The sequence below is a fragment of the Peromyscus eremicus genome, chromosome 12, assembly GCF_949786415.1.
Source record: "Peromyscus eremicus chromosome 12, PerEre_H2_v1, whole genome shotgun sequence".
NCBI classification, from domain to species: domain Eukaryota; kingdom Metazoa; phylum Chordata; class Mammalia; order Rodentia; family Cricetidae; genus Peromyscus; species Peromyscus eremicus.
In genome coordinates, this window is record NC_081428.1 from 58,125,756 (window position 1) to 58,141,029 (window position 15,274).

The 15,274-nt window shown below is 44.8% G+C and overlaps 1 protein-coding gene and 1 non-coding gene across 2 annotated transcripts; one reads left to right on the plus strand and one right to left on the minus strand.

The window, feature by feature from the left end:
• The first annotated feature begins 667 nt into the window (after window positions 1-667).
• Csta (cystatin A) lies at window positions 668-15,033 on the plus strand. Its single transcript, XM_059277582.1, has 3 exons — window positions 668-733; window positions 10,652-10,753; window positions 14,905-15,033. The coding sequence occupies exons 1-3, from the start codon at window positions 668-670 to the stop codon at window positions 15,031-15,033; spliced, it is 297 nt and encodes a 98-aa protein (XP_059133565.1).
• Window positions 15,034-15,170: 137 nt separating this feature from the next.
• Window positions 15,171-15,274, minus strand: LOC131923017 (U6 spliceosomal RNA). Its single transcript, XR_009382474.1, has one exon. It is a non-coding gene; the product is annotated as a U6 spliceosomal RNA (small nuclear RNA).

The window sequence follows — 15,274 nt, forward strand, 5'->3', positions numbered from 1 at the left end:
GGATGGGGAGGGGGGGAGGGGGGAGGGAGGGGAGGAGTAGGAAGAGGATGAGAAGGGAATCTGTAGTTGGTATGTAAAAATGAACAAAAAAATTTCTTAAATAAAATAAACAAAAGAATCAACAGCAGAAGAAATAAAGATGTTTGCTATTTCATTCTTTGTGTTTGGGGATAAGCACTTTAGAAACTAAAAGGAAAAGTTCTCCTCCAGATAGACAGTTTGGTTGTCTTTATAAAGCTGAGTGAATTCTAAGCCACCAGACTTGACATTATTAAGTATTCCCTTAAAAGAACTCTTCAAGGTGTAGCATATTTGGAAACTCTGGCTACACATGTTGCTCCTCATATATATGACACCACAGGATGAAATAATTGGCACAGATCGCAGGGAGGAACCTCTACTAACCACGCACGAATTCGGGGCACACCCAGAATTCACAACCCCCACCTCAGCAGCGGCCTCCCCTCCCCAACTCCACTCAGCGTTTCCTCTCAGTGAGGCAATAAGACTTGCCGGAGGCCACACTCATTTCCTCCGTCCCTCGGCTATTGTGGGAGCTAATACATTATATAGGAGGAGTTTATGGGCACCTTTAAAACTCTGAGTCTCCGGGGTTGCTGATCATATCTTCTCTGCATCCTGCCCAGCGAAGAAGCCGGTCACCAGAATGATCCCTGGAGGCTTGACGGACGCCAGACCTGCCACTCCAGAAATCCAAGAGATTACTGACCAGGTGAGTCGGTGCATTTCAGGAAAACGTTGGATCCCATGTCAGACTTTCATCGTTTGGTTCGTAATTTGGCCTTGTGTTAAGAGTGTGGGAAACCACAGAAACCAGGTATGTGTGGGTTTTATTCAGACTCTCGTGCAGCTAAAGGTGGAACATTAAGTCTTTCCAGAGAAACTTCAACATTCCACAAGTAAAACTGGCCAAGTCGTTTTATTGCAGCCTCAGTTTCCCCATTTGCTGAAGGTGAACTTGTAAAAAAGTCTCTAAACCTTTTACTTACAAGCATGATCCCAAGAGCTCTAATGTGCTTGTTCACAGAGTTGTCCATTCTCACTAATTGAAGCCAACTGTGATGGCACCTAAGGCTGTTAAGGATTCCTGAGCTAATTCCCAGGATGCTATTCGCGCCACACCATTACAGGCAAAACAGGACTCAATGTTTTTAGCAAGTTAATGCATCTTTTTGTTTTGTTTTTTGATACAGGGTTTTTCTGTGTAGTTTTGGTGCCTGTCCTGGATCTCGCTCTGTAGACCAGGCTGGCCTCGAACTCACAGAGATCCGCCTGGCTTTACCTCCTGCTGGGATTAAAGGTGTGTGCCACCACCGCCTGGCAAGTTAATGCATCTTGCTTAACTATCATCTATATATAAAAAAACATGTTGTGTTGCATGTTTTATAAAAGAGAAATACATGCAAATTACGGGTGTGGGTTTGCGATCTGTCACCTTATTTTCTTTTTTTTTTTTATAATTTTTTTTTTTTCGGTTTTTTTCGAGACAGGGTTTCTCTGTGTAGCTTTGCGCCTTTCCTGGAACTCACTTGGTAGCCCAGGCTGGCCTCGAACTCACAGAGATCCGCCTGGCTCTGCCTCCCGAGTGCTGGGATTAAAGGTGTGTGCCACCACCGCCTGGCAAGTTAATGCATCTTGCTTAACTATCATCTATATATAAAAAAACATGTTGTGTTGCATGTTTTATAAAAGAGAAATACATGCAAATTACGGGTGTGGGTTTGCGATCTGTCACCTTATTTTCTTAATGCATCTTTTTTTTTTTTTTTTCGGTTTTTCGAGACAGGGTTTCTCTGTGTAGCTTTGCGCCTTTCCTGGAACTCACTTGGTAGCCCAGGCTGGCCTCGAACTCACAGAGATCCACCTGGCTCTGCCTCCCGAGTGCTGGGATTAAAGGCGTGCGCCACCACCACCCGGCTGTCACCTTATTTTCTTACACCATTTTTTTTTTCCTCCTTGAAATATCATCCTGGCAGACAAGATCAGTTTTGTCTATTGTTTGTTTGCTTGTTTGTCTGAGACCTGGTCTGGCTACGTCCTGGCTGGCCTAGCACTTAGGTAACCCAGGCTGGCTTCAAACTCACGGCAGCACTTCTCCTGCCTCAACTTCCTGAGTGCTGGGATTATAGGCTTGCATCATGGTGCTTACAGGCATGCATCATGGTGCTAGGCATCCTAGTCTTTTATCTGAGTAGAAGAGATGGGAGCCTTCATATTTAAGGCACTGAACATTCTAGAGGAGGTCACAGGCCTAAAATTCAGTGGCTAAATATTGAAGGCTAAATATTTCTCACTCATAGGTTTATTTCAACAAATACCTTGGGGCATTTTGTTTTTGAAGAAGATGATGTTCAATCTTTATACCTTCGTTAGAATCCTCACATCCAGTTGGTGTTCTCAGACTTGAATGTGACATGAGTCACTTGTTGACCTCGATAAAATGCAGATCTGACTGAAGAGGGCTGGATGGGCCTGCATGTCCACATTTCTTCCAGGCTTTCAGGAGCTGTGGTTGCTCCCACCTACAACTTCACTTTCCTGGAGGACCAGATGTCTGGCATCCTAGGAGGCTTGTGAGAGATGGGATTTTAAAATAGGGTACCAAGAAAAGGCCCTCCGTGTCATTTGTAAGACGAAAGTGCTAAGAGAACTAACTAAAATAATGTGCGTAAAAATTGTGTCAAAAACAAATATCACAGATGAAGCATTACTGTTGTTTATGTCGCCAGAAAAAAAAATCCCCAACCTGAAAAGTCCCCCTGAGATGTTCCAGGAACCAGGGATATGGGGGACAGATAGGGAAATATAGTTGTCTGAAATATAGAAGACACAGCGGGTTTTAATGATCTTTAATAGTTGATCACCTGGTTAGCTAGAACAATTGGTCTTTTTTGAGATGGGGGGAGGGGCCTTGCTGTTTCTCCAAGTGGTCCCAGCCTCAGAGGTTCAAGTAATCCTCCTGCCACTAGTCTCTCAAGTACCTGGGACTCCAGGAGTAGTGTGTCATCTTGCCTAGCTAGGATAGTTTTTTAAATATAATATTTTTACTAGTTCTTTGAGAATCTCATATCTATATACATACACAATGTATTTTGATCCTATAATTTTGCAAAGCTAGGAAGCTACCGGAAAGGCTTCCCTTGCTAATGACACCATCTGTTGACCACGTCTCCAGTGATAACATTAATTTAGCAGTGTGCTCTTGCAGCTTCGGAGATGCAGAATGAGAAATAGATTTTTACAAGGCCACCTCACCCCAGGAAGGAGCCTCACTGTTGTAAAAACCTTCATCCCCCCTCCCACTGATCTTCAAAGCCCTGGAGCAGGCAAAGGATTACATCCCATTTTTAGATGAGAAAACCAAGATTCAAAACGCTTGAGAGTCACCCAGTCAAGAAGGTAATCCGTCCTTTCCACTGCGCAGCCTCAACACACGGGAGGGGGGGGGCTTTTGCAGGTATGAGGGAAGAGAATGCAGCAAACTTGCCTTCTCCAGCAAGCCTTGGTGGCGTCAAGTTTAAAGCACAATGCAAGTTTCGTAGGCATGAACCATTTCATGGTAGGGGCACTTCCTGAGTCTCTCCTAGGTGTCTAGCATTGGGCTACAAACTGTAGAAGCTGCATAAAGGGCTTTAAGACATGGCCACTGCTCCTGAGAAATAAACAGTATAGAGGAAGTCAAGATGTCTGGGGTATGTTATAAAATAAAACTTAATTAAGCATGCTTTCATTATCATGGGTTTAAGACCAAAAAGGACGTTCGGCATGGCAATGAAGTCCTTTACTATCTGTCAGGCGAACAAGTGCAGTGTGGTGGCTCAGCTCCCAGATACCGCTCACCTGTCCTGTCTGACAGGGGACAATTCTCAGCTAAGTGCTGGGAGGCGGAGAGGCAGGCAGTAAACTGTATATTGTAGGGAGCGTCTTCTCAGACACATCAATCATTCCCCCTCCGAAGAACCCCACAAGGCAGATCCTACTGGAAGTCCTTGTTAAGTCAGGAAATGGAATCAACTCCTCCATGATTAGAGTTGGTTGGGTCCCCACACAGTGTCAGGCCAGAGGGGGTTATTGCATCCCTAGAACGATTTAAGGGGTCCCAGAGAAAGTCTCCACTACCGTCATTTACTTTGTACTTTTATTCCTTACAAATATATATATATATATATTCTTTTTATTTTTTTAAAAATCCACTGTTAAATGTTCTTAGGAGAGACAACTCTTGGCTGTCTCTGCCGTTTGCGGAGAACTTGGTACTGGGGGGGGGGGGGACAATGGAAGGAGGACCCTACTAGGGAGGAAGGGGAGGAGGGAGGAGGAAAGGTCACCACACAAAGAAAGGAAAGTACCTCAGGGAAGGGACACCTGCATGCTCCAGAAATTGACCATCAAACCCACAGGAAGGCAGGCAGAGGCTTTGGTATTGGGAGGATGGGAGAATTTTCCCTAAAGTCTGTCATTCAGAAAACACCGATTATTAGGTGGCAAGATGGCTCAGCACCCCAACCCACATGATGGAGTACACCAACTTCCAAAAGTTGTCCTCTGATGTCCACATGCATACCAACACACACACACACATACACACACACACACACACAAAAAAAAAATGTACAAGTGATTTTTTTTCTTTGATGTTGATTATTGCCTGGCAGTGGTGGCGCATGCCTTTAATTCCAGCACTCAGGAGGCAGAGGCAGGCGAGTTTGAGGCCAGTCTGGTCTACAGAGTAAGTTCCAGAACAGCCAGGACTATAGAGAGAAACCCTGTCTCGAAAAAACAAAACAAAACAAAAAAAGATTGTTACATAATGAAATTTTTAAAAGGCATACACATTCATTCCCATTCATGAGAAACCATAACATGTTCAATGAAGGCCAAAATAAGCAGATGGCCCCAATAGCAAGTTCAGATTGCAGTTGGTGATCTTTGATTGTCTATGTAAGTAGCCACTGGAAGAGAATTCCAGGTATGTTTATCTGAGGGAACAAAATGTTATTCTAGTGATTATTTTTAGAAGCAAAGGCTATGATACACATGCAAATGTATGTGCACAGTGCACATGCTTGTCTTCACGTCGGAAACCTGGTTGCTGAACACCATTCCTGGTGAACACACTAAGCAAGCATGAGCTTGTTGGCCGGGACACCACACAAATACCTCATCGGCACAACTGAGCACACCCTGAGCTCTAGCATGTCATTGACCTCGTCTACAGATTTAGGTTCTTCTCTCCAACCTAAGCTTCCTAGTCAGTCACTTCTGGTGTCCCGTCCCAAGAGGGCCTGCATTCAGCTGCAACAGCGTTCCCAGGAAATCTACCCTCCCATCTTTATCAGAACGTGCCTGGATCCTCTTGGTCCATGATGGATATTTTCATATACTCCTCCACTCTGATTCCCATGATCCTGTGAGCTGTGACGTTCCAGTCTTCAATTAGAGGTCACTCCCACGGCCCTCATTCCCTCCTCCTCCACTTCTGCTCCAGGAAGTCACAGAACCACAGGAAGCTCACCATTCCAGTGTGATGAATGACTGTCCATGTCACAGCAGGACCCCGGGGACAGCAGAACGTCCCTTCCGTTCTATTCGTTGTTGTTTTCCTAGAAACCTATACTTTCTCCCCACTGTTGGTGGTGGTGTGTCGTGGTCCCCACCCCCACTCCCCTACCCCCCATCCTCCCATGGCCCCCCAACAGGTTTCTCAGTTCTTATTCTGCTTGGAAAATTGCTGGCATCTGGCGTCTGACGAGGAAGTACCTCAGTTTATCATACTGCTTCAGTCCTACACTGTCTTTCCATCGTCTATGTAGCTTCATTTTCTTGTGTCTGGCACACTTTTCATACTTCCTTCAAAAACGTTATCAGATGACAAATGTCCATAAGACATGTCCCTCTAGCTTTACCGTATTTTCACACTGCTCCCTGAATTCTCTTTTCTTACGGTAAAATTCCTCTAAATGGTGTCTGTCTACCTTGTAGCCATCACCCTCTAGTCACTCTCCTCTGAAGAATGATGGCAGATTGGGGAAATGCCCTAACGTTGGGTGCCCCCATGGCTCAATTCTAGAAAATGAACAGCTCAACTCAGCAAGATTTGCAGCAATTGGGAAATCTGGAACAACTCTGGAAATGTATTTACCGGGTGCCCCTTCGGGACAAAGTGACAAACACATGGTTTCCAGCCATCATCAGGAGAAGAGGTCCTGGCTACAGCACAGGTCCTGTCTGTCACACCAGGCTCCACAAACGCATCCCCAGCTGGTCCTGGCCTTCTGGTACCACCCCCCCCCCCCCCCCACACACACACCGAAGTTCTCTCAATGCCGAACTGCTTTCTGAATCTTAAAGTTTCACTAACAATCTCTCCACCTGCATCTTCTCCTACCTCCCAGCTCCCCATCAGCACCCAGGTCCATAGCATCCCACATTAAAGGACACAAATCTGTGTTCCTACAAAGGGCACGGAGGCTGCCCCTTCCACAGTGAACAGGACAGCAGGCAGGTACCAGTGCTTGTGAGAAACGAACCAGAGCGTTTGAAATCAGTTCTCTCAGGGGAAATGCTGGGCCTGCGATTTACACAAGGACAGTGAAGGAAGTGCAGTTTGGATCCATCGATAGGAGAGACAGAAATAAGTCCTTACAACGTATCATTTTTTAAAAAAAATCAAGACGGGGGCTAAAAAGATGGCTTGGCAGTTCAGAGTGCGCACTGCCCTTGCAGAGGACCCAGGTTCGGTTCCCAGGAGCCACGTCAGAGAACTCAAAACTGCCTGCAGCTCCAGCTGCAGGAGATCTGACACCCTCTTCTGGACTCCGTGGGTACCTACACTCTCACGGACATGCCCACATACAGGCACACAATTCCAGTGAAAAATAAAACAAAATAAATAACCAAGACTAAAAGCCAGAAGGATCATAGCTCAGCTACTTGCTATTAAACAAGGGCTTTAGAATTGCTAAGACAATGATTTTTAACCCTCCCCTCAAGTTCCTTACTTGTGAAATGTTAGGTTAAATAAGGCAGTTTGGGGATTAGTGTAGAGATTAGGCCTTTCTAACTCAGTGGATACCCGGTACCAGGGCCCTTCCCTCAAAAGCTTCAGGACACAGATGTTTCTCCTCACTCAGCCTCTCTCCACACAGCTGTGCGCAGCTCCTCTCTCAAACCCCGCCTCTTGCCGGTCCAGTCTTTCCCCTCACTGTTTGTCTTCTTTTCTCCACTTGACGCTCAACAAAGCAGTTATTCTCATGCCACCTAGCCTGAAGGCTTTGGGAGAAAATGGGTGGTGCGTGTTGGGACTTCAAAAATAATCTGAGCACTCAGTCTGCAGACACCTTTGAAAATAGTTCTAACAGTCAACTGAGGCACCAGCAGAGAAAGATTGAAAACATCAACCCACCGAAGGGAAGGATTCAGGGGGTCTGAGAGAACTCGATGTGCCCTGGAGGCCTGACTGAAGGGAGGTGTGCTTAAATGCTTCACCAGAGGGCAGGGAGCCAACTTCTCAATGGAGAAGGTACACTGAAGACAGAGTTAGTTTCCCTCCTAGGGGCAGGAAAGGATTGTGGGGAACACCTATCAGAAAAGTTAACAGGAAGTCAGTGGACACTACCTGAAGGACATGGATAGAAGTGAGAAGATGGAAACTGAGTCATCTAGATGAAGCTGAGCTGTGAAGGGTAAGCCTGAGCCCGAGCAGGAGCTTCATATTGCAGAGCTGTATTAGACTGCTGATGGCTGGCATTGGCAACACCAGAAAATGTAAGGGTAGGACTCAGTCAAGAGATCGGGGTGTGGAGGTGTGTGTGTGGGGGGGTGCTGATGGATCTGTACGGCCAACAGCTGGACCACCACTGGGTCCTTCCCCTCATCATCCTCCACTCTGAGACATGAGCTATCGGCCCTTCTCTGTCCTAGCAGAAACCTGGAGCTTGGCTATTAGCAGAAATCGAGCCCGGGTGATCACAGTAGATTCTAGCCTATCAGGTCCAGCTGAGCCCCTGAGAAAGGATGGGTACAGAACACTCGGTAAATGTTTACACAGTGAATGTGAGGCTAACTCCTCAGCAATGCTGGCCCCTGCCACAGACGGAGTGATGGCTCTAACACAATCTGCATTGAATGCCTGGGACCTGGGAATGTGCTGTCTCACAAGGCAACACAATTTTGCCGATGTGATCAGACAGACGCAGGAAGATGATGTGCCCAAAGCACTCACAGGATCTTTATTTAAAAAACCACAGGAAAATCCTATATTCTGATTTGTAAATGTATTTTTTGGAAGGGGGTTAGATGAGGAAATCTAAAGCTGTTTTATGTGTATATTAGGACTGATTAAACAAGTAAATAGATTGTGAATGCAAGCCAGGCTTCATCCTCAGCAATTGAGAAAGGAGTTACTGCCGAGGGGTGGGGTGTGTGTGTGTGTGTGTGTGTGTGTGTGTGTGTGTGTGTGTGTCATACACCTTTAATCCCAGCACTCGGGAAGCAGAGGCGGGTGGGTCTCTGAGTTTGAAGCCAGCCTGGTCTACAGAGTGAGTTCCTGGACAGTTGTCATTATTTCCTAAGCGATATATAGTAACAGCTGTTTACTACCTGTTTCGCTGTATTAGTTGGTATAAGTTGTCCAGAGATGAGTTTAAGCTTGTGAGAATGTGTGCATGTAAATTCCACGGTATTTTAACATAAGAGGCCTGAGCATCCTGGTATCTACAGGGAACCCAGAACCAATCCCCTACCAATACCAAGGGACAACTGTAGCTGCCACACACAACTCTATGTGCACACTGAATATATAATTATGCGAATGAATGTATACATGCACCCCATATACGCATATACACAGATGAACTGATAGATACACATATTTATATTAATATGCCTACATACATTGTGTAGCTTTCCACTGAGTATGCACAAAGGCAATAGAATAATAAAACAGTGAGTGTGCACACTGCCTTGATCTTAGCTACTCTCCAAAAAATGGAGGCAGGGCACCCTCAGAGAAATGGTTAATTACAGAGAAGAGGCTGGTAAATGCTGTAGTGCCACGGAGGGAGGAAGGACTCCTAAAATGATGAAGCCACATGGGAAGGACACCAAGTTGAGGGGCTCTCAACAGACAAGTGAAGGACTATATAAGTAAAAAAAATAAATAAATAAGTCATGGCGAATTTACAACCTGTGGGCTAAGAGAAGCATATATAAGTCATAGTAATAAAAACAAAGGCTAAATAAACAGGGAGTGGAGAGGGAACAGGCCTTCCTAACAGTAGAATTCTAATCAACAAATGCGTAAGGAATGGGAGAAAATGTTTTAAATTATTTTGGCAAAAGCCAGAGTAATGATCGTTGTCAAGAAAGATGCCGAGGTTAGGGATGAAGGCCCAATGAGAAAAAGTCTCCTGGGTTATGAGAAACTGCTGTGTGGTCCAAGCATGCTTCCCCCTTCATCACAGCGGGGTAGGACAGTGACTACAGTAGTGAGACCTGCTGGGCAGCCTAACCAAGTGACAGTATCTCCATCAGCGATAAGGAAAGCTGTGGGTCCTGATACAATGCACTCAGGCACACCAGTGTGTGCTGTAAAGAATGTAGAATGCAAGCATAAGAGAGGTCAGACCAACCCCAATCAAGGGACACTCTACAAATTGACAGTCTGGAGTGAGGGTTGGAATGACAAAGACAGACCGGAGTTAACCCCACTGAGAGACTGAGAAGACATGATGTCCAGTGCAGTGCTGGATCCTGGAGGAGAGGGGACATTTGAGAGACAGATGAAAACATCTATAGATTCCTTAATGATAATGTTCCATTGTAATGTTCCGGCTTGGATGATTCTAGAATGGGTGTGGGTGTGTAAGACAGAAACATTAGGGGGAACTACATCTGCTTAAAATCAGTTCATTATTTTCACCATTAATTGGGCATTCAGTTTAAAACGCTAAGTAGTAATTGCTGCTGTCCTGTTTTTAATTACTAATCAAATATAGATGTCACTATTGGAGCTCTTTATTGCAAATTGTGACTATATTGGTTTTTGCTTTGTTTTTAGTGTGTGTGTGTGTGTGTGTGTGTGTGTGTGTGTGTGTGTGTAGACAGATCATCACAGGACAACTTGCAGGAGACCATTCTCTCCTTCCACCATGAGTCCCAGGGATGGAATCCAGGTTGTCATGCTTTCTCAGTGACAAGTGGCTTTACCTGCTAAGCTATTTGGAGGTCCTAAATTGAGACTATTTTGTAATACCACACTAATTTGATATTAATTCAGCCTCATGCAATATAATTTGACTTTTTAACCTGTGTAACGTTCTTAAAGTGTTTTCTATGGAAAAAAAGATTGCATCATTTTTCATTTAGTTTATTGTTTTATTTTGATTTTTTGAGGTGAGGTTTCAATCTTTAGCCCCAACTAGCCTGGAGCTTTCTATGTAGCCCAAACTGCTCTTGAACTGGACACTCCTGCCTCAGTCTTTCAAGTTCCAGGACTACAGGCTCAAGCCACCCTGCCAGGCTTCCTCAGCATCTCTGAGGACTCTCAGTAGTATGAGGTTCCCAGATTTGTAGCTCACGGAAGCAGTCAACAGAGCTCTAACGTCTTCTCTTCCTTTCTCTTCATAAGGTCAGAGCACAGCTTGAGGAGAAAACCAATGAGAAATATGAAAAATTTGAAGCCGTCGAGTACAAAACTCAAGTCGTTGCTGGAATCAATTATTTCATTAAGGTTAGACTCCGACCTCAGTTAAGCGCTGATGCGATGCTTCCTGTTGCCCCGACTGTACCTTCATTCCTACCAGTTGTCTTAATTAAGGCAGTGCATGGCACTTGCGAGTAGAAGGTTCCCGAAGGATATTCACCTTGTTTTTCCTTGTAAATATAGAAAGCTAGCTTGTATGGTTCTTAGTTTCTGGGACCTGTATAGAAAAATACGGTGTAACAGTCCAGGGCATTGGTCTCCGGCCATGGCTATTTCTTCTGTGGGGTAGATGTGGAGGGTAGGATCTTAGGATGTGGGAGTTAACCAGACAGTGTCTTAGAGCTTTTGCCCCCTCCAAACTTCCTAATTCTGCCTGTGTCCAAATTAAATGCACTTAAAGAAGGACTTCAATCATTAGCTGAAAGAATAATTCAAGCCACTTTCATTCTTTAAATAAGCGGTTATTAATGTCATTTAAATAATTCTTTGTATAATTCAAGCGGGTCCAATTTGTGGCACTCCAGACACAGTGTAACGCCGTATTTATAGTATTTTAAAAATGAATTTTAGGAGCTGGAGAGATGATTCAGCTGTTAAGAGCGAATGCTGCTCTTGCAGAAGGCCCTGGCTCAGTCTCCAGCAGCCACATCGAGCAGTTCACAACCACCTGCACCTCCAGGATCTGACAGCTCTGGTCTCCGAGGGCACCTACTCCTATGTGCACCTAGCCATACACAGACACACATGCATACACATAATTTTTAAAAACTTTAAAACAAATTTTATAGCCAGTCGTATCAAAAAATCAAATTAATTGGTGTCTTGATTGAGTTCTAATGGGAAAAAAGAATACTTTGACATTCTTGTGGTTCAAGGGAACCAGTTAAAAAGCTCAACTGTGGATGATAAATAGGAGCTGCATTGTGTTTATCTCTATGTATTAAACAATGACTACCTTGATTTCAAAGGGAACAGATATTCAAGTGCGTCTACCTCCTCCGCTTTGCCATTTGACCAAGGCACAGTGTCATTTGTTTCTTTTTTAAATAATTAACTACTTAAGCTATAATTGTTTAATGTATTTAGTTAAAAGAAAGAAAGAAAGAAAGAAAGAAAGAAAGAAAGAAAGAAAGAAAGAAAGAAAGAGAGAAAAACTTGACATGAGCAGAGCTAGCCAGCTCAACATGAGCTCCTTTCAAAATGAGCTCCTGGGTTCTGTACGAGGAACAGACCAGTCCGGTTCAATCAAATTTGAGTTCCTGGTGTGTTCCAGGCCTGAAGAAACATGGGACTGAGCCCCAGATGTACCCTCAGCAGGAATTGCTTCCTTCCATGATCTTTCTTCACAGCTGAGAAAGAAAGCTTTCAGGAAAAATGATTTTGTTCAAAGAGGAAAGTTTCCACCAAAACTGAGATTATCTTAAAAACTTTTGATTATCCAAATAAATACATTTCATATTAATTCCCTCACATATTTCTTTAAAAAGCTCATCAGAAAATGATCTTGAAAATTTCTTCCCTTGACCATCCTACTGCAGTATGTGTACTCCCCCTCCTCTCCTCCACCCTCCCCCTCCTCTCCCCCACCCTCCCCCTCCTTCTCCCCTCTCTCTCCCCTCACTCCCCCCCTCCTCCCCCTCCCTCTTTCCCCCCTCCTCCCCCTCACTTCCCCCTCCTCCCCCGTCTTCCCCCCTCCACTCTTCTCCCAGGCCTCCTTCCCTCCTTCCTTCCTTCAGGCTCGCCACTGTGTCGCTTGCTCTCAGCCTCTCTAGATTTCAGTTGTTACTGGTGGGCCTTTCTGTCGGCCTTGAGTGCCTGCTGAGAGGGTTGTAGAATGAAGGATCACAGCCTTTGATGTTAGGTTGTCCCCGGTTTGACCTCAGTTTCACTACTTGTTCACACTTGTTCAAAATCTGTGTGATCCCAAGATCTCTTGCCCTGAGTCTGGTCCCCGACCCTGAACAGTGGGAACAATAACCCACGGCGAATTTAGAATGTGCGAGGTACTATTCTGTAAGCAGGCCATATTCCTCTTCACCTAATCCTCGCGAAGAAGCCAGGAAACAAAAATACACCCCTCCTATTGTGTTACCAGTCAGAAAATTGATCCCTAGGAAGGTAAATGACTCTAGAAGTTCACACTGCTGTAAGCACAGAGCCAAGACGTCCACCAGCACTGACTCCGGTAATGCCAACAGTGTTTGCAAAGGTTGATGCCCATTTCCAAGTAGGAAACAAACGCTTAAAAAAAAAAAAGTTACACTGTCTGGGGGTGGGGAAGTTACACTGTAGATTGAGAAGACTACAAACACTGAGCATGGGATACACCTGTAACCCAGTACTCAGGAAACAAGGCAGAAGGATTCTGGAGTTGGAGGCTAGCCTGGGCTACATAGAGAGATCCTTCCTCAAAACAAATCCAACCAACAAGAGACACAAAATGACTAGGCAGTGGTGGCACACGCCTTTAATCCCAGCACTCAGGAGGCAGAGGCAGGAGGATCTCTGTGAGTTCCAGGCCAGTCTGGTCTACAGAGTGAGATACAGGAAAGGCTCCAAAACTACAGAGAAACCCTGTCTTGAAAAACCAATGAGAGAGAGAGAGAGAGAGAGAGAGAGAGAGAGAGAGAGAGAGAGAGTTAGTTAATGACGTGGATGTTGGAATCTGACAGATCTAGGTTTAAATTTGGGCTGTGCCATTTGCTCACTGAGAGCTTTGTGGGAAGCGTTGACTACACCTCATTGGTTTCTGTTGTTGTCTTGTTTGGTTTGGTTTGGCTGTTGTTTTGACACAGGGTCTCATGTATCTCCAGCTGTCGGAACTGGAACTCCACATATAGTAGAAAATGACCTTGAGTCTTTGCTCCTCTTGCCTCCAGCTCCTGAGTTCTGGGATTACAGTCGGCATGGCACCTGCCTTTGGAGGTGCTGGTTGACCGAACCCAGGGCTAGGTGCCAGCCAGCCCAACACTGCACTGACCGAGCTGCATCCTCAGCTCCAGAAAACTGGTCTCTTTAATCTGTTGCTGGCATCTTTAAAACTGATACTGTCACAGCTTTTTTCAGACCTACAATAAGAGGTCAGGGTGACCACACACACACACACACACACACACACACACACACACACACACACACAAACGTTTTGTATGACGCTCATCATAGTATCATATATAATGGTAAACTTTGACAAATAGCATTGGAAGATTAGGGTAGGAAGGGATATCAGAGCACAATATGTACATATAACACAAAGTTTTTACTGTTCCAATAAAGAACAAAGTTGCAATTCTTCTCTCTATGTTCTAGGTCCTGGGTTCGTGCCCAAACTACCATCCAGATCCTTACCCCAATGGCACCTAAGCTTCTTCATTTTACTTTACAAAGGGAGCCGGCAGGCCACCCACCCCTGCTCAGTTCTCAAATGCCTGGTGGGCATTCATAAAGTAGGTTCTAATACAGCATAGTTACAGGGACCGTACAGTCCACTTTTCTAAAGCAACTCTGAGTATTTTCTCCCTTATTAAACTATATGGCATTTTCTCTCCCAACTTGGGAAACAGAATCACCAAAAATACAGTCTGCCCTCCACGCCTGTTCCGGGCATCGTGAAAATACAAAGTAACTTCGATGTAATTGTGCCCAGAGTCTAATGAAAAGTGCAATCAACTAAACCCAGATGAAGACGGATGGCAAGAGCGTTGGGTGCTCTGGCAGAGGACCCAGGTTTGGGTTCCAGCACACACGAAAGCTCACAACCATCTCTAACTCCAGTTTGAGGGGAGATGACGCCATCTTCTGGTCTCTTCGGGCATTACATGCACATGGTACACTTAAATACAAAGCAGGCAAATTGTTCATACAAAAAATAAATATTTTTCTAAAAAGTATTAAAAATAAATCTCGAAAATATACTTCCTGCCATACTGTTAACTGCTCTTCCTAGAAACATACGGGTTGATGGGGTTGATGGGAGCTTAGTTCACAGATGCTGCTTTGGGCCAGAAGTGTCATTTCAGGACGGCTTACAAGTCAGCAGATCTGCCATACAATGTAGATCCATGTGAATAATCGAATAATCTCCTTCCCTCTCTCTCTCTCTCTCTCTCTCTCTCTCTCTCTCTCTCTCTCTCTCTCTCTCTCTCTCCCTTCCCCTCCCCCTTTCTTACGTCTTTCAGGTGGACGTAGGCGATGGTCATTACATGCACTTGAAAGTCTTTCGAGGTCTTAATCGACAAAATGAGCATTTGGAACTTAGTGGCTACCAGACTAACAAAACCAAGGATGACGAACTGACCTACTTCTAAGCAGCAAACACTAAAGTGACCTGATTCCTCTCACTGTAAAGAGATGCGACCATCAATAAAGAAGCGTTCCTAAAATAACTGTTTTCTTCCATTATTATTCATACATTGTATTGACCTTTGCCTTCTTGACAACGTTTTAAAATATGGAATGCTTCATGGGTTTGCATGTCATCCACGGGCAAGAACCATGCTAACCTCGGTCTCACTCCAATTTCAGTGTATGTGCCGCCGAAGAGAGCAC

Coding starts and splice junctions, on each gene's coding strand:
- Csta (XM_059277582.1), top strand. CDS start 668: ATGATCCCTGGAGGCTTGACGGACGCCAGACCTGCCACTCCAGAAATC. Junction 734..10,651: donor TCCAAGAGATTACTGACCAG/GTGAGTCGGTGC, acceptor TCTCTTCATAAG/GTCAGAGCACAGCTTGAGGA. Junction 10,754..14,904: donor GAATCAATTATTTCATTAAG/GTTAGACTCCGA, acceptor TACGTCTTTCAG/GTGGACGTAGGCGATGGTCA.